At 37.1% G+C, this 20,589-nt stretch overlaps 1 protein-coding gene across 2 annotated transcripts in view; it reads left to right on the top strand.

Annotated features, from left to right (window-relative positions):
- Positions 1–204: 204 nt before the first annotated feature.
- Positions 205–20,589, top strand: part of gabrg2 (gamma-aminobutyric acid type A receptor subunit gamma2) — a 44,613-nt gene continuing 24,228 nt past the window's right edge. For both annotated transcript variants that reach the window (XM_026181403.2, XM_026181402.2), the window contains exons 1-6: positions 205–697; positions 7,565–7,704; positions 12,178–12,245; positions 15,433–15,653; positions 16,669–16,751; positions 18,556–18,693. In XM_026181403.2, the coding sequence (XP_026037188.1) occupies positions 582–697; positions 7,565–7,704; positions 12,178–12,245; positions 15,433–15,653; positions 16,669–16,751; positions 18,556–18,693 (766 nt within the window). In that variant the 5' untranslated portion in view covers positions 205–581. The remainder of the gene's footprint in view (positions 698–7,564; positions 7,705–12,177; positions 12,246–15,432; positions 15,654–16,668; positions 16,752–18,555; positions 18,694–20,589) is intronic.

The following is a 20,589-nucleotide window of genomic DNA, read 5'->3' as shown; positions in this document are numbered from 1 at the left end:
ATCTCATCTCAATATATTAATACATTAGTGTAATTGTAATTATAACAGTCTAACACACACACACACACACATATACATATATATATATATATATATATATATATATATATATATATATATATATATATATATATATATATATATATATATATATATATATTCAAAACCTTAACTTGGTGCTTCCGCTTAGTGAAACCACGCATGTGTTGATCCGTGCTGCAGCAACGTGCATCAGTTCCTCTCTGACCCCAGTGTTAATCTGCATTCAGACTGAGGCTTCGCTGCCTTTCTTGGCTTCTCGATAGTGAAGCAGCTTATTTCTTGGGGCTTCGCTGTTTTGTACCAGTCTTGTAGGCCCCTGCCAGTGCTGTCGAAACGGCAACACACACGCACGAAGACGGGCGATACGAAACGAAGCTTTTCGACTCGCGTCGATTTTGTTTTGGCTGATTTCACACCGCCGCGCGCTCGCCTCCAGTCTCGATTTGCAGAACGGCTACTGCTAGCGTGCGTAATGTATCGCAGAGAGGAAACAAAGTAAATAGACGGACACGTCCATCTGCAAGAAAGAGGAGACGAAGATGGTGATGATGGCTTCGCCAAAATCAGCCTTCAAATGCTCGATACCGATGGCGAAGCCTTCCCTCCCGCTGAAGCTGCTTTTCTGGGTGTTTATTGTCGTGAATCACTCTACAAGGTAAGATATTAAGGCGTATTTTTTCTCAAAACCACGACTGTGTTTCGGCCCGTTGGTCAGCATGTTTCAGATTTTTAACAGCAAATATAGCAGTGCCTCCATTCCAACACTGGCGTGCTATTAAGGGGATCCTGAGCCGTTGGGTAGCTGAGAGGATGTCGTTTTGTATTTAGGGGGAAAAACCGAAGCTTTCGGTGTACATGTGGCACGTTTAATTGCGGTTCCAGTTGAAGTGGAATATTGTTAATAATATTAAAATTGCCTCAGCGATACACGCATGCACATTGTATGTGTGCTACACCCTGTGTATCAATGTGTTGTTGGTGTTTTTAATTTTAAAAAAAATCCTCACAAAGATCTACAGATTGAATATTTGGCTTTGAAAAGCGAATAACAGTGATACACATTTATACGACGATACCAGTGTCTCCCTCCCAATCTGCCCCGCGTTAGATGTAGCATAGTGGCAGGCTAAGTTGAGTGAAGCTAAGGCTACATTTAGTCTGTTAAGCTGTCTTCAAGTATATTCTAAGAGTCAAAGCCTTGTTATGAACGCACTGGCCGGAGGAGGTCGAAATGGAATAGAGGCCACATGAAAACAATCGGTTGTTATAAAGGCAAACTTGAGGATAAAGAGGGAACCTTTCCTCCCACGTATTTGAAATAAAAAAATAAGCATTTCAAAATGGCAGACAATCACACAGAGAATATAAATATGAAGGCACAATAAGGAAATGGACAGCACATATGCACTGATCCTTGCCCAACACAGGCACACAACCAAAAACACCTGACATTTCTGCTTTAACTGTGGGCCGAAATTGTGTTTGTTACAAAGACAATGAAAGAGAAGAAAGAAAGCTGTGTGGCTGCTCCTGTGACGACTTCATCCCTGTATAGTGAGATAAGAATACTGGAGAGCAAGGGGATGGTTAGGCTCCTCGCATCGGTTTCCTCTTGTGCTGCTGGAGGGTGAAAAATGGAGGCAGATAAATCAACCGACGTTCAATCACCGTCATGCTGGTCAAAACCTTGGGGCTCCTTGCCCAGATCTACATTGTTAGGCCTGTGTATTTCTAATTGTCTGGAAAAGTAAAGTGGTGTATACAATGCACTTGAGTAAATGTTGCTAATCAATATGTGACCATATGCAGACACCTGTGCGGAGGTCACACTTAAAGTATGACTCAAACTATTTTAGAAGTTTCGGTCCTATGTATGGCATAATGATTAAAATGCATCCACTGACAGGAAGTAATTTATGATTCATGTATGAAAGCTCTTTTATAAGACATCAAGGTCTTTGCATGCATTCAGTATTTTGTGCTACTTTGTGACTCATTGACATTTACTATGTGTAGTGATGTCAGACTGCATCACAATACGTTAACCCAGTCAGTTACTCAGGTAGTGCAGTCAATTACTGTCACAGATCAAATTTTGCAGAACACCCTCAAGCAGAAGAAGGGGGAATTTGGTTGCAGATTCTTTGGTATTTTCTTCTATGCGTGGGTAGGTAGGTGTCAGATCTATAACCAGGATCCACTAGAAGATTTTCAGGCGAGGGATCATGGGAAGAGGGCCTCGACATGATGGAGTGATGTCAGAATGAGCAAAGTCTGGTGGTACTTACATTATGTGCCATCCCAGATGATGATTTTGCAAACTCAAGCATGTTAGGTAGCAGATGAAATTCGTTACATAAGTCTAATTTATTTATTTGCTTTATATTTTTAACCTTCTAGCATCAGTATTTATTAACTTCCTGACCTCCCACTGAAGTTGGTGGGACTTAATTGATCCATTTTGTACAGAACAAATGTAACATTATATCTCACTCAATCCATTTTGTGTGAGTGCACTTAAGGCCTGAAGAAGAAGAATGCTTGGATTAACAAAGAAAGTTGATTAAGATGTTACGTTGATCTAATTCTTGGACTAGGTGTTGTCTAGCCAGCTAATCTAAAGAAACCCTGACTATGCTGAACTTGAATGCTTCAGTTCCCAAACACTTGGTAACAAAAGAAGATTTAATAGAAGGAAATGGTAAACACGGTCCTGTCTTAACTTTCTTTAAACATGTTGCTAGCATAGTCAAAATGACCTTATAGCTTTCAGTTACATTTTAGAAAAATGGAAAGAATATATAAGATAACATTTATAACGCACACTGTGGTAATTTCTAAAGGCTTTCTGTGTTTCATTGTGGGACAAACATAAAAAGCTAGTGCCATTTATTCAGCACTGTGATTTCTAAGGCAACAAAAGCAAATTAAACTGTAAGTTGAAAGATATATTGATGCTGTCTGTTTATTCAACTAGCGCCTTTGTAGAGTTCAATTTCTGACTACAAAAATCTCTCAGGCAGACGTATTATCTGTACATAGGATGTAACCTATGTCCATTCAATTTTTGAGCTGCTGTTAAGTATTAATAATATGGGAAACATTTCACTACACATTTTATGCTAATTGTATAAAGTAGCTGTTAGTATGTTAGTATGCCCATTGCAATTATCCCTATCTGCCACCGATTCTCATCAGTTTGTCGGTATTTTTAGACAGAATTCCATCGAATTGGAAACCTACAGTGAATTAAATGGTCTGCCAAACTGCCATACATCATCTGCTTCTTGTCACTTGGAAAGGGTCAGGAGTTTTGACAAACTGCCATGTATTCCATAATTAACATCATGTGAATTTGTGTCTTAGAATTCCTAAAAGTCAGTTCATAGCAAAGACATGTTGTCATTTTTATTTTATTTTATTTTTTCTGCCTATAGTGAAGACAGTTTGACAGGTCAGTAAAAGAAACAGGCAACACTCATGGTTACCTTTCTACAACTGAGAAACTCTGGTAGATATTGAAGTCAAAGAAATTTTGGAATAAAGGTGGGAGGGCTTAAGTTGAAGCACTTTGGCCTCCTGTTGTTATAGACACACATATGTATTTACATATATATATATATATATATATATATATATATATATATATATATATATATATATATATATATATATATATATATATATATATATATATATATACTCACTTTTAAAGAGTCTAAATTAATAGATTTTGGCGCTTTAAGTCTCAGTCATACAGGCCTAGAGACCATGTGACAACCTCTGGTTGCTAGGGAAAAATGTGTCTTGGCAAGTGGTTGCTGGAGGTTGCTAAGTGAAATTGGTCTCAAAGACACAAAGAGGGTGCTGTACCAAAAAGCTTCTTGTAATTAGTGTGGTCACCTGTAGTTTGCATTCAGCTGCAACACAAGTTGAAAAAATGAGCAGCTTTTATTTGGAAGATTAATTCTATTTATCGTTTGAGTAACAAAAATGCAATTGCGTCGTGGTTTTCAGTGTAGCGTGATATACCTCAGTGGACTAGAAAAATAAACATTTAGTGTCTTGGCCAGCGTGACTCAGGCCTTAGCTGTTGGTTTCACAGACAGACAGCAACAATCACAGTCACAGAATACAAATTTTTCCCGCTGTACTTGTGTTTGCCATGGAGCCAACAACTGGTTTCTAGGCCTGTGTGACTGGGATTTAACTTAATGTAAGTGAAATTATTACAGAAACGGCTCATTATATTCGCCCACTGATCAAAATCTATTAATATGCTCTAATCTTTGTAATGTGGTTTACAGTGGATTGGTCTGTAAATAGATTGGTTGTATTAGGATCCCAGAATGCAGTTAAGTAGAGCAGTTAAATCCTGGCAATTGGATGTTAATATTACAGCATGTGAGTAACACAACTTCAGTTGTTCATTTATTTAAATTTCCAGGTTGATTAAAGGAAAAACAAAATATAATATTTGAAACGTTTAGAGCCATATGATTTGTCAGTAAAATATCATTACTAACAAAATACAACTGTATATTTTTTCTTTCATTAAAGGTAGAGTCTGTGAAAAGTGTTGCATCAACAACATCATGTACAGAAGAGTTTGTTGTGTTGTTGCCAAAGGTGCAAGATAAATTTCATGTTGAGTAATAAGGATCATGAAGGTTCATTAGATCATGCTGCTTTATTGGCTGCAGTTTGGAACATATGTGGTAGAGTGATAAACTGGATGAGGTCGAAAGCTGCTTATACTGCTGATATTACTGATATTATTGTTCTTGGACCCTCTTGTGAATATGTGAAACTGCAGCAGAGGATACTTCACTATTGCTTTGCATGAAACTTGAGATGAGAATTTAATTGAAATTCCAATACTGTCGTTACCACAGTCAATACCAGCACAATTATTGAAGTGCACATGCATAAGTATGAACCCAGATATACACATGCAGCATGCATGTGCAGGCACTAACACGGGGCTCTCTGTGGACCTTCAGGTACAGAATTAATAGGCAAACCCTTAGATCTGCCTGTAGTGAGGAACACATGGCTCTTCCTTTGATCTACTCATATTTGGAACATTTCCATATACACAGAGATATTCTGTGAGATGAATACAGATGATTAAATTGCAGCAATCTGAAAAACTGCATACTCTATCTATCTATCTATCTATCTATCTATCTATCTATCTATCTATCTATCTATGGTAGATATCCCATTCTTTTGTTTTGGTAATATATGGCTCTTAATGGTATCTAATGTAGGAGGACTGCTGTTCAAAACATTAGTCACACCCAACTGAAGAACACAAGAAAGCCATCAGTGCTTCTACCCTTGTGTTTTACCATGTTTTTTTCATTCTTTCTCATTCTTTACTATTTTATTCAGACATCTCCCCATCTAAAGCCTCGTTGAAAGCTCACAAATATTTCAAGGTTGCTTTTCTGGTCTGTTGGCCATCTCCTTGATCTAATCCAGCTGTTGCTAGAGGTGCCCAAGTGATCCTGATCTGTGATGGTATGAGGATTAGAGCCAAGAGAGGAAGTGTCCAACCATTTAGGTATCTTCTCATCTACTTTCTTATCTGAAACTCCCTGTTTTTTTTTTTTACTAAATCAGTATGTATATATAAAAGGAAGTGTTGATAAATATTCAGACATAAAAATAAATTATTTAGACATAAGACCAGTAAAACATCATTAAAAGACACACATAAAAACAGAATAGGCTGAAGGCAAAAAAATTGTCTGAAATCAATTTTAGACCAAAATGTTTTTGTGTGCTTATTTTCAAAGCACTCGGCTTTAAAGCAGATTATATATGTTTCTTTGGGACCCTTTTGAACACCTAATATGATATAGGTCAAGTATGTATTTGTAGAGAAGCTAAAAGGTTTTTGTATAGTTTTGCTGCAGTATTTACACAGATCTTCATTGACATTCTTATTGGCCTGCTAATCTCAGGAAAACCTGACCACCAAACTGCATTTCTTTATGTATTCTTTTCCTTCATGAACAAAAACCTTCTGGAGGGCAGTCCAACCACTGATTGCATAATGAACTGCTGTCTTGGTAAATCACACACTAATTACATACAGATTGTGCTCACACAAATTGAATGAAAAGATGTAGTGCAAATTTAGCTTGTGCTTGTATGCCTATAAATCTGCCCTGTGATCTCTTTCACCAACATCCCTCTTCTCTGTTCTTCTCTGTTCTTCTCTGTATGTTACTTACATATCTTCATCTTGCCCACTGGCAGTAAAAATCTTATCTTTTATTTTAAAAATGCGTGTTAATGGAAGGTCTTTTGAAGTATAGGATGTTGTAAGCTCATTAATTGTCCCTTTTATATTACATTAAGACTGCTTTTGTTTTAGTAATATAATTTACCAGGATCATACTTTGGTGTTGGATAGAAGGGAAAGCATTTACAGCTCAAGTGTGGTGGTATATGTGATATATGTGATAAGTCTGAGGTGAGAAAGTAAACTCTGGAAAAATGTCCTGTCCTCACATATATTTGGGCTCCTTAAAACCAGCTTTTCTGACAGATTCCCTTGTTTGAATTTATTCATTGTTTCTATAGAATCACTGACCTGAAAATTAAAGGAGAGTTTTAGCTGTTACTGGAAAAAAATACAGCAAAAGCACACACAAATCTTACACGTACTTACATTTAAAAAGAAAATATTTTGCAGATGGTATTATCGTTGGTATTACTAATACTAACAAGGTTGCTAACTATCAAACTGCAATATTTTAAACATGAACATCATGTCTTGATAGGGACAGAGTGTGAACAAGGCTTCCAGGAAGACTAAATAAATGATTAAAGCCAGTGCCACACGGGATTGTAGCTGTCATATACTTTTATATATTATCTTAGCTGCACATATCTGTATGACCCTCGCTTCATCTTGAGGTCACAATTAATATTTTTTTCCAACAAGACTGAGAACAGCAAAATTATGGCAAAAGCAGATCTGCATTTATGAATGCGTTCATACAAATTCAATTCTTTTCACATCAGATATCAGAAAGCAAGCAGTCTGTTTGTACTCCGAGTTATCTGATCTAAATGCTGCCTTAAACTGCCTTAAAATATCAAATATATTCAAAATATCTCATAAGGGTATTGAAAATATATGTCTATAGAAATATGTTTTTCCAAATAGTAAGTGAGCTAACAGATTTTACAGTGAGAACAAATGAAACTGAATGTCATGAAAGTTTAAGAAATGAGGCATTTGCCTACACGGAGGACACGCCTTGTATTTGTTCTTTTATTTAACTATGCAAGTACTTTGTTACACAAAAAATACCAGGAACGAAAAAAAAATATTAAATCAATCCTTTAATCTTTAAAATACCTTTCTCTTTCTGTCTTTCTCACCTAAAGATTTCTGCTTTAAAAAAAAACCCACATGGGAAACCACTGGGAAAGAATCTACTTTGTATCCCTTCAAAAGAATTTGCTGATTATATGCATTTTTTTACTCTCTCCCTTGCAGCTCCGTCCAGAGTGATGACGATGATGAGGTGTCTAACAAGACGTGGGTGCTGACTCCCAAAGTGTATGAGAGTGATGTCACACACATCCTAAACAGCCTACTAGATGGATATGACAACAAACTCAGACCTGACATCGGAGGTGGGCGCTGATTTTTCACAGATAATATGTTTAGTCACAGAATCATAAAGATATCTGGCAAAATTTGTAATTAGAGCTATTCAACAACGAGTCAACAGTACTTAGGCTTAGGTTTTGGGTTAAGAGTTATAATATAAGTGACTTGTGTTACACTGATGTTACTGTAGACCGAAATGTATAACCTACTGAACCAGGTCTAGATTTGTAAGAGTGGTTGCACAAAGTTTCATTAACAATCCAGAAACAAAGACCTTTAAATGAAGCAGCTGGCAGTGTACTAAACACAAACCAGACAAACACACTTATAACCTCTGTTTAACAACAGAATTAGCCTTATGAATCATTGAATACATAATTCATAATAAAAAAAATAGATTTAGATGTAGTTATAATTATTAAGTCAATTTTCAGTAAAACAAAGCATTCATTTTCTGGTTCACTCATAAAAAGCACAGCCATTTCAAACATAATAAATAGATAATGAAAGTAAAACTTCCTCGCCATAGTCTTAAAATTTCAGTAGTCTTTAGAAATTGTGAAAAAACACTGTTGAAGCTTTATACCAGCTGCCTTTTTTTTCCGAGACCCTTACTTCTCGTAAAAAATGCACATGCATGCAGTACGGTCAGGGAAACTGTCACCATCCTGCAAGTCTGTAGACAGCTATCTTACTCTCTGGAGTCTGACAGACAGCTGAGCAGGACTCCTTGTCTGCAGAAGCCTATCACGTCCATCTGCAAGACCAGATAAGGGAGATACTCAGTACCTTTGAATACTTGATTAATGTGTCAGTGGTTTCCTGGGAAACTCAGTTAAAGTCAGAAATAGTGTTTAAGTGACATAGTGTCAAATAATAAAGCTGCACCAGTCTACATGGTACTATAAAAATTTGCTTGCTCACCCACTATAATATTCATACACATTTGGCACTGTCCAGTGCTGTATTCAGGCAAAAAATGACAAGGATAGTTTATAAAAATCCTTTACTACTTACTTCTCTGCTTTGTGAAAGCTTATACCATCGTTAAGCAATTTTGTTGCAACAAAAGGCCATAGTCCATTGTGACAGATGGAATACAGCACCAGAAAGATTTTGACCTAATTTCAATCATAACTTTATTAAGCATGACTAATGAATTGACCTAAATGATAAATTTATTCTGCGCATGAATGTAGCAGAGTAATGTTGATGTAGCATCAGCAACAAATCCTTTACATTAGTCTGTATTCATGTTTTCCTGTATACGATGTACATTATTATACGTATTTTACAGTATATTTAATACCACCTATAAAGTGACAGGTTTTATGAGGGATGGTCATTATTCTTGATACTTTGAAAGTGGGTCTGTGCTATAAATTGAAGAGCAGCTTAGATGTGCTTTGAGGTGAAGCTGCAACCAAGAGAGCCGCTGCTTAGCTGGGCGGCTGACTGCCACAGTCTTAGCCATCATCTTCAAATGTTCTGTGATCTTGCTCTCTCAGCGCTAGTCTTCCAGCTGCCACCAAGTTACACATCTACACAGGGGATATAATTAACTGGCTGTACTGTCATCTGAGCCAACAACCAACCAGTCATACCAAGGCAAAGTGAAGTTTCTACTCCACTTCTCAGAGCTCTCAAAGTTGTGGATTTAGATTAATTGCTGATTGTGCCATAGCTTCCACCGGAAGTCCATCGTGATGCTGATTTAATTTTAATGGAACTAGAGTGTATTGTATATAAAGAATTGAAGCAATTGGACTGTGAGACAGAAAAAATGTTGTAAGACTCTTAGAGGTGATCAGGGTTTTTTAAAGATCCACTAATATGGAGAACAGAAGCAAGGACTTAGAGTTGTTGTACACTTAGTTAGATGATGTTAGGCTTAAGCTTTAAAATGGCTCGTGATGTCCATTAATAGTTTGTTAGCTAACTGAGTAGTGGATGGATTGGCTTGTTTTATATTGTTACTAGGAGGAAGTTTTGAATTTTAGGAAGACAATAAAACATTTCTTTTCATATCAATGATATATTTTAGGACTGGGCGATATCACCCAAAATTCATATCTCAATATTCTTTAGCTGGATGGCGATATATGATATATATCTCGATGTTTATTGAAGTTATGCAAAAAATAAAATGAGATGTACAGTATTTGATGGCATCCTTTGTTCTTAGACTCATATATACAGTAGTCTGGATGACCGCCATCTGCTTAAAGTTCTTTTTCTTCACATAAGTAAACAAAAAGAAGAGAAAAACAAAACAAAACACACAAACGATGTTTTTTTAAAGCCATAAAGTAAAAACAAAAACAGAGTTCTTAGTCACACTGTGTCCCAGATCTCACACAGGCACTTTTATTAACATACAGCGTAGATGTACATGAAAAAATTACTCAGAAATTAATTATCAGCATTTATTAAATAATAATGCTCCATAAATTAAATAAAACAATGTTGTTTTTGTGCATAACAAAAAGCTCACAATTGTGCAGTCAAAATCTAAATTAAAAGATGCTGAGCATAGTAACAAAGACAGATTTTGCAGCTGCTCTGTTCCCAACTTCTAATGCGTGACTGACAGCCTGGAGTTTGAAATCCTCTTTGTAACCACGTCTCTGAACAGGTGCCATTTGTGGTCCTTAAACACACACAATACGGTAATATTACGTTGAAATACAGTACGTAGTACTCCACGAGGCTCCTGACTACGGCAGCTGTAATGCTCCAACAATCCATCAAGCGGTGCGGCTTCGTAGCTTACCAAAGTCGTACTAAAACATTTTTTGACAGATTGCTGAGCGCCTTGTACCACATAAAAGCGGTTCGCAGTCAGTAAGCACAACCAGAACTCATACATAAGGAGCACTGTCGAGTTTTGGGAAAATGAAAGGATTTTAGGCCGTGCAGCCTCGTGCATGGGGCTGAATGGCGTCAACACGTGAGCGCTGTTAGCTCATTAGCTGATCTTGTTGTTGCCTGCAGGTGAAGCGATGGGGGAGGGGGAGTTACAAAAGTGGACGAAGGAGAGGCAAACTCGCGGCTCCACAAGTATAATTATAACCTGACATAGACTATATCGATATGAACAATATTGTCACATCTCATATCTCGTATAAAAATATATCGATATATTTAAAAACTCGATATATTGCCCAGTCCTAATATATTTTTTGTTAGTCCCAAAATTTGATGTTTTTTTTAAATTTATGATTATATATGTCCCTTATGATTTCATTGATATATCCCGCCCCACTTATTTACAGGTAACAATATTTGAGACCATTGCATATGTGTCTCATTGTTTTGCATGCATGTGTTTGTGTTCATTCGCGTGCAAACAATGTCAGTAGGGTGGGAGTGCAACACACATTTATGTTTGCCTTTGAGGGACATGGGAAATGGATGCAAACCTGCACTCACTTCCTCAGTCTCTCTCTCACACTCACTAAAGCTCCTACATCAAACCTTGAGGGTGGTTGAGTTTTAACCTGACTGTCCTCTAAGACATAGCAGCCAGTCATCCATGAAGATTAGATAGCAACATGTACAAGTTGATTCAGGCTACCTCAGAGGCTCTAGCAGAGAATGAATGTCCATTTGACACCAGCGTTCTTGTCTGGTCCCTGGCTGCCTAACTTGCTAACCCAGGAAAGGCAATTAGGCCACAATGGTAAAACATAAAAAGGTGGACAAGTGGTATAACTGCAGGTGCAAAAGAAGATAGATACATGCAAAACATGTGCATGCAAAGGTTTTCTTTGAAATGCATTATGCTTAATTAAAAATCAGACTTTGAACATTCATTGTAAAATTATGTAAAATATTTGTTTTGTGAAAAATGATATCAACAGTGAATACATAGAGAATGATTGTGTGGTTCTCAGAAACCAGTTTGATGTGGAAGTTGCCCATGTATTTTTAGTCTAAAGAAAGGAGGTCTGAACATTTATAACACTGAAATAATCTAGGTTCAACTCCTTGTTGTCAGCTAAGGAACCTGCAAAACCTTCAGGTTTTATAGGTTCTTTGAGTTCTTCCCATAGACTTTGATGTAAGGTTGGATGCATGTTGCATAGCTTCTGTGATGGATAGAATCATCTACCTTAAATAATGTATTATTGAGTACTCATGGTGTTTGTTTTTTCCCATTGGTTTGAAGAAGATGTTGCAAATTCAAAGCCTGACAAAGATCCACATCAAAATATTCAATTTTCAACAAACTTGGTGCTGACTGTGTAGATGACCTGTTTTCCAGGTGTGAATTAAACAACATGTTCATGTTTCTCCTCTCACTGCCATCTAACTGAACACTGATATTTTCCAAACACTTTCTATTCACACTTTCACAGCAAAGGGAATCGTCGCCTTCTTTTTCCCTTTGATGGTGACATATAAAACAATCTAACCCTTCTGGAAAATTTTGTGCTACCATATGAAAGATAATTTTTACCCTCTAAAATGTTTTTTCCTGTTCTTCATTGCAGTCAAGCCAACAGTGATCCACACAGACATGTTTGTCAACAGCATTGGACCAGTGAATGCCATCAATATGGTAAGTGAATACATTTTTATTGTTAATTATTGTGAAGCTGGTAGAGAGTGCTTTAGTATGCGTAAGTCTTTAGTGTCATTGTAGTCTAGCATTATGATTAAATTAAGTACATTTTATTTATCTCTAATAGTAAGAAATTAATAAATAAAGAAATATTGAGTTATAAAAGATTTTTATTTTAAATTTAATCAAGCAAATACAAAAGAGTTAACATATTGCAGTTGAACACCTCATATGTCTAAATAAGACAAAACATTATAACAGGTAACAATTTTGTGTTGCTCAGCATGCATGCCAGATCTCACGGCAGTATATTTGAATATGACTGTGTGCACTGGCAAATCCTGACATATTCTGGATTTGTACATGCCAAGAATTGCATCTGAGTCAACTGTCAAAGCTTTTTGTGTTTTGTTCAAGTAAATATACTTAATTTGTTATTTTCTTTGGGTCTGGTTTAAAGGCAAGGGCTTTTTTAAAAAAAATTTCTATCATATCTGTTATGATTGTGAATCACGAATTGCTGCTAAAACCATGATACCGTAGCTTTGCTAAATGTATTTCTGTTAACCAATAGCAGTAGTTCATGAATGTTTCTAATGCAGTTCAGTATTTTTGTTTGTTTGTTTGTTATGCTATATACAAAAGTTCTAAAACACTGGGACATCATAATGTTTTCTCAAAAAAAAAAAATCTGTTCATTATTCAGTGTCATAAATCCTATAACAGCGGGGAAGATTGTGGCTATATTTCACATTCGGTGAGATATTGACTTCACACTAATCTTCAGTGGCCCTTTATTTAATCCGATATCACAATAAAGCGTGTAATAGACATGTCGGCCCACCGTGTCCATTTCACACTTTGCCTCTCCAAAACGTGAAATGTACATGCATGCAGAAGTTGCAGCTGAAGAAGATAATTTATTTCAAGCCAACATGAAAATAATCACAGGAAAGTGTTTAAACAGACATTATCCTAGCTTAATCGATTCTGGTGATTAAAGGACCCTGGAATGTACTTCATATGTTTTTACTCACTACAGATTTTGTGGCTTTAAATGTATTATTTCCCCATGATGGTAATGCAGTTTCTGCATGCAGTAATGCGACTTGTGCACGTGTGTCCATTTCACATTTTGGAGAGGCAAACCGTGAAATGAACACGGTGGACCAGTGAGTGTCTATTACACATTTTGTCATAATACTGGGTTGCTATATTGCTTTTCCTTAAAGTTTGATACTGTTTACTGTGTGTGTGTGTGTGTGTGTTTGTGTTATAATGATATTTTTCTTATGATCTTATGTGAATTTAATGATAATACAGAATAAAACGAATAGAATTGTGTTTTTTTTTAAGTACTTTGTTACTTGCCAAGACAAGTCCGTCCAACATGAGACGCATTACTCTTACACAATTTCACATTTCTGTCAGCCAACATGTGTGGGAGAGCTTCTCAACTTCCAAAAATCCCTTTGCTGGATTCTTAGAAGGAAGTTAGAGTGGAAAAAAAAATGTTTGAAATGCTGAATGTTCACTGATTCATATTGGTGACCCCTTAATGCAGAAGTAACAACAAAGTAGGGAAGCGTGGTCTAGAAGGAGGAGATTGATCCTCCTTGTTATCATTTCATGACATGAGCAATCTGTTCTACACTGTGATGCCATTCCATTTTGGTAAGTAGCTAAAACACCCACTCCGCTCTGGCTAAAGTGATGGAAGAAGAGATGCAATGATGGTATCAGTTAGAAAATGTGTGCTTATACTCACATTAGGAAGTCTGCGACCATGCCTGGCTGTGCTTCTATGAAGAGGGCATTTTGACATGAAAGGTTGACTGATTGCCTCGCATTCATATGTAATACATGTGCTTGGGCCAGTCATTTCACACTATAACATGACAAATGTTGTTAGGTTGGTAGTTTTTCTGAGGAGCACAGAGTACTCTGATTGTACGGGGGTGTGAATCTTGGCATGAATACAGTTTTGATTTCTTATTTATGCAGTAGGAATCTAAGATGGCTAAGTAACAAGTTATAAGGGACAGTATAACAGATGGAAAGAGGTCAAGGTCTGAAAAATAAAAAGAATGAATGATACATTGCTGCTTTGTAGCCGCTGCACCTGAACATTTCTGAGCTGCTTTTAGAGCTGTTTGAATACTAAGAAGAATAAAAAGTTCCCAGGCCTTGAAAGATCCCAGACTATTTATGTTTATCATGCTCAGTGGGGCGCAGATGAAGATCCTCGAAGATCCTAAGTCATTCAGCCTTTCTCTTATCATTGTATTTGTACTGTCTGTCTGTCCCTTGTGATAAAAAGGGCTGCTGAAAGGATGGGAATTCTGCCTTGTGAAAATGTTTTTCAAATCTCATTTGGAACTCTTTGGCAAGGATTTAGACTTTATTGTTGGGATAAGCTTTGTCAGAAAGTTAATGCCTCTATGGCCTCTTACACACAAATCCCCAGATTTTTTTCTCTCCTGCTGTACTTCACTTTGAACCTCAGCGCTGAGCCTATCCAAATAACAAAATAAATAACACAGAATGATAGCTCTCTCTTTCTCTCTATTTAATGTTTCACCTAACGCTACACCTGTCACGTTTCACCTATTGCTCTTCTTCTTCTCCCAGAGGTGTATTGCCTATGCTTTCCTCCATATAGTGTGTATGTTCCAACACAGCTGGCATAGTGTCACCGCACTGAATAGGAGACAGAAGGTTTTGTCAATGCCCAGGACAAAGTGCTGCCGAGGCAGCAGGTTATAAGGTCGGGTAATACTTCAGTCGAACAATGGGGGTTATTAATTGCCCCGTTGAACATTTAATTTTCAGGTTGAGGGCGTCAAGCTGGTCTTTTTTCAACAGTGCTCTTTAGCTGCGACAAAAGCACTTCCCGGCCTGAAAAGACACCATCTCCTTTAAGAAAATTGTATGCAAATGCATTTCAGCGTTAAGTTTCCTCTGGCATAGAAAAGTTCCCTCGAGACAGAAAAAAGTTCTCTTTGAGCCCACATTTTTAATTTGGTGTTATAGCATCTCACAGTTTGAAGCTGCATGTTGTTGACAGCGCTAGATGAAATCTTTTATCAGACCTTTATCTGTTGTGTAATGTGAAGCATGTTCAGTTTTTCTGAAGTAAAACTGAACACGACAGTTTGAGTGAAACTGCGTTTTGTGTCGTTAGGAATACACCATCGACATCTTTTTTGCTCAGACCTGGTACGACAGAAGATTAAAATTCAACAGCACAATGAAGGTTCTACGTCTCAACAGCAACATGGTTGGAAAAATATGGATCCCAGATACTTTCTTTCGCAACTCAAAGAAGGCCGATGCCCACTGGATCACCACACCCAATCGCATGCTCAGGATATGGAATGACGGCAGAATACTTTACACGCTGAGGTAAAAACGTAAAACGTCAGTGATGCTGGAGCTTCTGATTTGCATGTTTCTCATTCATCTACAACTGACAGATTTATTTATTAGGCCTTAACCTGCATGTAAGGACATTCTACATAAGTAATCTTTACACTGATTATCCTGAACACGCCTTGGGAAATTTTAGCTTCCTGCTTGTTATGGTTAACATTAATTAATGTACAGAAAAATCCATTGTGTTGAATGATTCAGAAAATTGCCTTTTGAGATGGAGGAACACCTGCTTTGGCATGCAGCTTAAAAAAAGCCTTTTAATTTTACATCAGCGTTCAATAGTTTAATTGCTTTAATTTGTCTCAAACCATATAACTCACAATGTTTCTGACTGTAAAACCATGAAACTAACGCATGCTATATGTAAAATAGGTTGATAGATCAAAAATAAATATTTGCACTGACACCACGATACATCAGTAGTGATAATAAGAGAGTAAGTGAAGTCTTCCGGACTCAATCGAGCTGTGATGGATGTTTCCCTATGCAGAACACTGCCTCTCCACTTCATTAATTTAGGGGACTCAGAACTTAACCACTGGTTGTTAATTAGGATGGCCGCTGTGATTCGGTGCACAATGATACAAGACAATAGAGAGTGCGTGGATGGGTAAAGTCATTTAAGGTTATTCTCTCATTAAGAGGAAGTTTAATGACTTCTCCTTCAAACTTCCTCAGGTGTGAAAAAGAACTGTAGCTGTAAAAAAATAAAAAATTTTGAAATTGTAATTAATAATTTCTTGTGTCGTTTATGATAAGGATTAGCGGTTGGTGTGAGCTACCCTTTTTGTAGAATTTTCACATAACAAAATAAAACCAATAATGCCAAAATGTACCAGACTTCGTCTGAAATGAACAATATGACATAAAACAAAACCCATCCCTGGTGACCTGGTGATTAGACTGAAAAATTTGGTTTTATATAGAGTATTGTACAACATATTGCATTTTTGTGTTCATGGAGCTAAATTTCATCTCTCTGCAGGTTGACCATCGATGCCGAGTGCCAGCTTAAACTGAACAACTTCCCTATGGATGAACACTCGTGCCCCCTGGAGTTTTCAAGCTGTAAGTCTGACCATATGCTGAAACCCTACTGATTTACCCCTCCCTGTCTTCGTCTTCTCAAACAAACACACACAAACGCAGCAAGGCCCTAAACACGTCACATGTGAGCAAAGACTAAATTTAAGCAGTGATTATCCAACAGACCAAATCAAGGAATTAACGCTGGAACCATTTAAGATTTTCATTGGGAGCACTCCAGTTACCTAAAAGAAGGCACATGAGTCATGTGTGTATTTATGTAAATAGGAAAGGAATTATGGATGTAGAATATGTAAAGTATGCTTTAATGTAACTGGTTAGGTCTAAGATTGGTAAAAAGCAACAACAGCCTTTCAATTGAAAGCAAGTGAAACCTTATGAATGTGTTAGAATGTGGAATAAATGAACAACAAGATTCAAAAAACCATTCAGGCATTTATTTATTCAAGCCAAAGGCACTATTCATTTATTTTCCTGAAACCTGTCAGTATTGTTCTAAAAGACATTTTAAAAAGTAACACAAGTCCAAACGAGTTAGTCATTCCATGTTAGGAATGGACAGGGGTAAGTTATCTGCTGAAGTCACAGTGGATATATGGAGAGACACACCAGGGGATACTCTCCAGAGAAAATGATTCCTAAATAGCTCCACTTCACAAGAAAGCAGACCTAAAAACGGAACACAAGCCTTCATTTAAATTTGATGAAAGCTATGGATGTTTTTCAGAACTTTGATGTACAGTATGAGCTCAATCTCAGAAGCAGCAGATGGATTAGTGTGCCGCACTTTGCATTCACATTTTATGAACATTTTATGTGCCACAAAGCAACAAAGCATGGTCGATTTTCCAGCGCAACCTCTTTTGCGGCGATTTTGACTGTAGTCAGCCGAGATCAGGCCAAACTTTTTTGCTTCAGGACTTTTCAGACACACAGAGCAGAGTATATTGTTTCAGTTTGCTGTATATTGCATTTTAGTATTTGGATTACAGCGGCTTTTATGACAGCACAACTAGGCCCAAAGTGAATTCATAGGAGCATTATTGTTCCAGCTTATCAAAAGAAGTCTGAATCAATAATGTGTCCTGAATGCATTACCAGTAAAGATGAAGTCTGCCAGCCTCTGTGGCTGTAATGTGGGAAATGGGCAGCACCTTTCATCCCCCTGCTCCTCTAAGGTCAGACATTACTGGATGTCTGAGAGCACTTTAGTGATAAAATCATCGCAAGTTTGCTCTGAAAGCAGTTCATGTGCATTATTCAGACTACTCCCTCATCTGCTACACACAGCTCATCACTAGACTGAAGACTGTACTAGACTGAAATTTAAATAGAGCTGAAAGAACACCCAATTTTAACACCCATACTGAGGGACAGACTCTTACTGTGAGATGGTAAGAACACAAATTCGATACTCACATACATGATTTAATTATGAAAATGCATCTGTTTGTCTAAGTGACTCAGCTGTACTCTATTAAGATTGTTGTTATGATTTGTATAAAAGAGGATGTGCTGGAAGTAATAAAATTATAGAAATCCAACTTATCGCCAGCTACAGAGCTGTGTTGTAATCTTTGCTTTTAAGTGATGTTAGTGACAAAGACGTTTTCGCCCCACAGATGGACTGGATATTTTGTCAACATGTTGTGCTGGAGTCTGTTATATAATGTTTCTTTCATGAAACATTTTATTTGCAAGCTTGCCGACTTGGTGGAAACGGATTACTCTAAAATAAAAGACAGCATAGCTATGCAGTCGAGTCTTGAGCTTCTCTCCTGCCTTTAATGAGTTTGAAGTAATCTCCATGTCCTCCCTTTTTCAGATGGCTACCCCAGGGAGGAGATTGTGTACAAGTGGAAAAGGAGCTCAGTGGAGGTTGGGGACATTCGCTCCTGGAGGCTCTACCAGTTCTCCTTTGTGGGCCTGAGGAACACCTCTGAGATTGTCAGGACTGTGTCTGGTAAGAAAATAAGCTGCTGAAAAATTCTAATTAAAACTCTCTTTTATTCAGTTAGGACAGTCAGGGTTTCTCTAGCATGTGAGGACTGCAAGTCAAGCACCCATCATAAATCATGATCAGTCTTTACCCAGCATAGGTAATCTCTCATGTGACGTGCAGTAGAATTTCATACATAAAAACCTTTGAATGCATCAGTGTTTTTATTTGGCGGACACATCTATACATCGTATTACCATAGAAAGTTAATCATTCCCACAGAACCACCACTCTTTGTCCTTGACTGATCTTTAACTAGTTACAGCACATGTGTTGGTAGCTGTTGCTGTCGGGTACAGCGTGAACATTTAGAGAGACAGAGGGATGATCCATCGTGGATTTTATCATTTTTAGAGCCCACTGCTTCAAGTAAACTCCATAAGGGCTACCTATGGCTCGCTTCCCCTTCAAGATCGATAGACAGACGTTCAATAGAATTTTTTTGCTGCAGAGTGGGATGGCACTTTTCAGTTTTACACGAACTGGATAACAGTATTCAAAGATGGCATCTCATTCATCTCAGGGAATATCGCTCACTCAAGTTTTCTGTCAGTTCTCAGCATTTTTCACCATTCAACATTTTCATCCTGCTTGCATATTTTAGATATAAGATTGGAAATATCTATGGCTATATTTATATTCATAAGATGCCAGTGAGAGACTGATGTATTTAATGGTTGGCAGGGAAATGCGATCCTTGTGAATGCATTAATGCCTGCCACAGAGATTAACTTTAGACCAGAGAAAAGTTCCTTCTCATTAGATTAGCTGCTTTATCCAGAGGGACTGAAAGTTACAGTAAATGTCTGTTTTGTAAATGCAATTAAAACATTCTCTTGTAATCTCTAATGTTAAATTGCTTGGAAGGAAGGGCAGCAATTGCAGCGTCTATTTGCCCCAACTGTCAACTTTTAAATATATGTTTCTGAAAGAGTTATTTAAAAACATGGATGTACAAGTAGTTTTTAGCTTTAACTCCTGTTATATTCATTTAATTGAAGTCTGCTTGTCTTTATCATCACTTGCAGATAGGACATCTAGTTTGGTATACTCAGTAGGCGTACAGCTTTACAGTTTTTAGAGTCCAGCAGTAAAAAAAGAAAAGTTGTAAAGTGAAACACCTAGTATGGCTGGTTTTAAATGCCCTTAAAATGTGGTTTATTGTTCTCTACCTTTTGTTGTTCTGTTTTTATTTATTTTTTCTTTCTTTTTGTAGGGTAGGTGCAGTTTATAGTGTTCATTTTAAAAGTTATAGAGCTAACATTAGAACAGTTTATAATGCCAGATGGTGGAGGTGGAATGCTCTCCTCTGACAAACAGTTAATTTGGAGGTTATATATTGTGTATTGTTTTTGAAGTGCTTGCTGGGGGAGTAAAAAGCTGTTACTGCTGTTAGGTAATCCATTATTTTCTAAATGTGACAAATAGAAACTGTGACAAAACACCGTGAAGCATCAGATCTTTTAAATGTTTTTTTTGTCTTTCCTTTTGCCACATTCCTTTTGAACAAAATAAAATTACTTTCATAAAATAAGAATCATTTAATTATCTAACGGCATGCACACTGCTGTTGTAAATCTTTATTTTCAGCTTGTTCTGTGACATATACATACTTGCATGCACTCATATACAAAGTACCCACAGGAGTTACTGAATTCACCCAGCCATTGTATAATTTGCCACAGTTTAGCAGAATGTCACCAAGTGTTATGTGCATGCACACTCTCTGACACACAAAGCAGCATAAAGAGTATTCTGGTGTAAGTAGAGGATGTGCATCACAATGCCAAATGCTTAAACTGTATTTGTGTAAGATAATTTAAAAAAAAGAAAGAAAATTCTTTGGATTTATTTATTTTT

This window comes from Astatotilapia calliptera, chromosome 10 (genome assembly GCF_964374335.1).
Source record: "Astatotilapia calliptera chromosome 10, fAstCal68.1, whole genome shotgun sequence".
Lineage (NCBI taxonomy): Eukaryota > Metazoa > Chordata > Actinopteri > Cichliformes > Cichlidae > Astatotilapia > Astatotilapia calliptera.
This window is presented reverse-complemented; position numbering and strand designations above follow the sequence as displayed.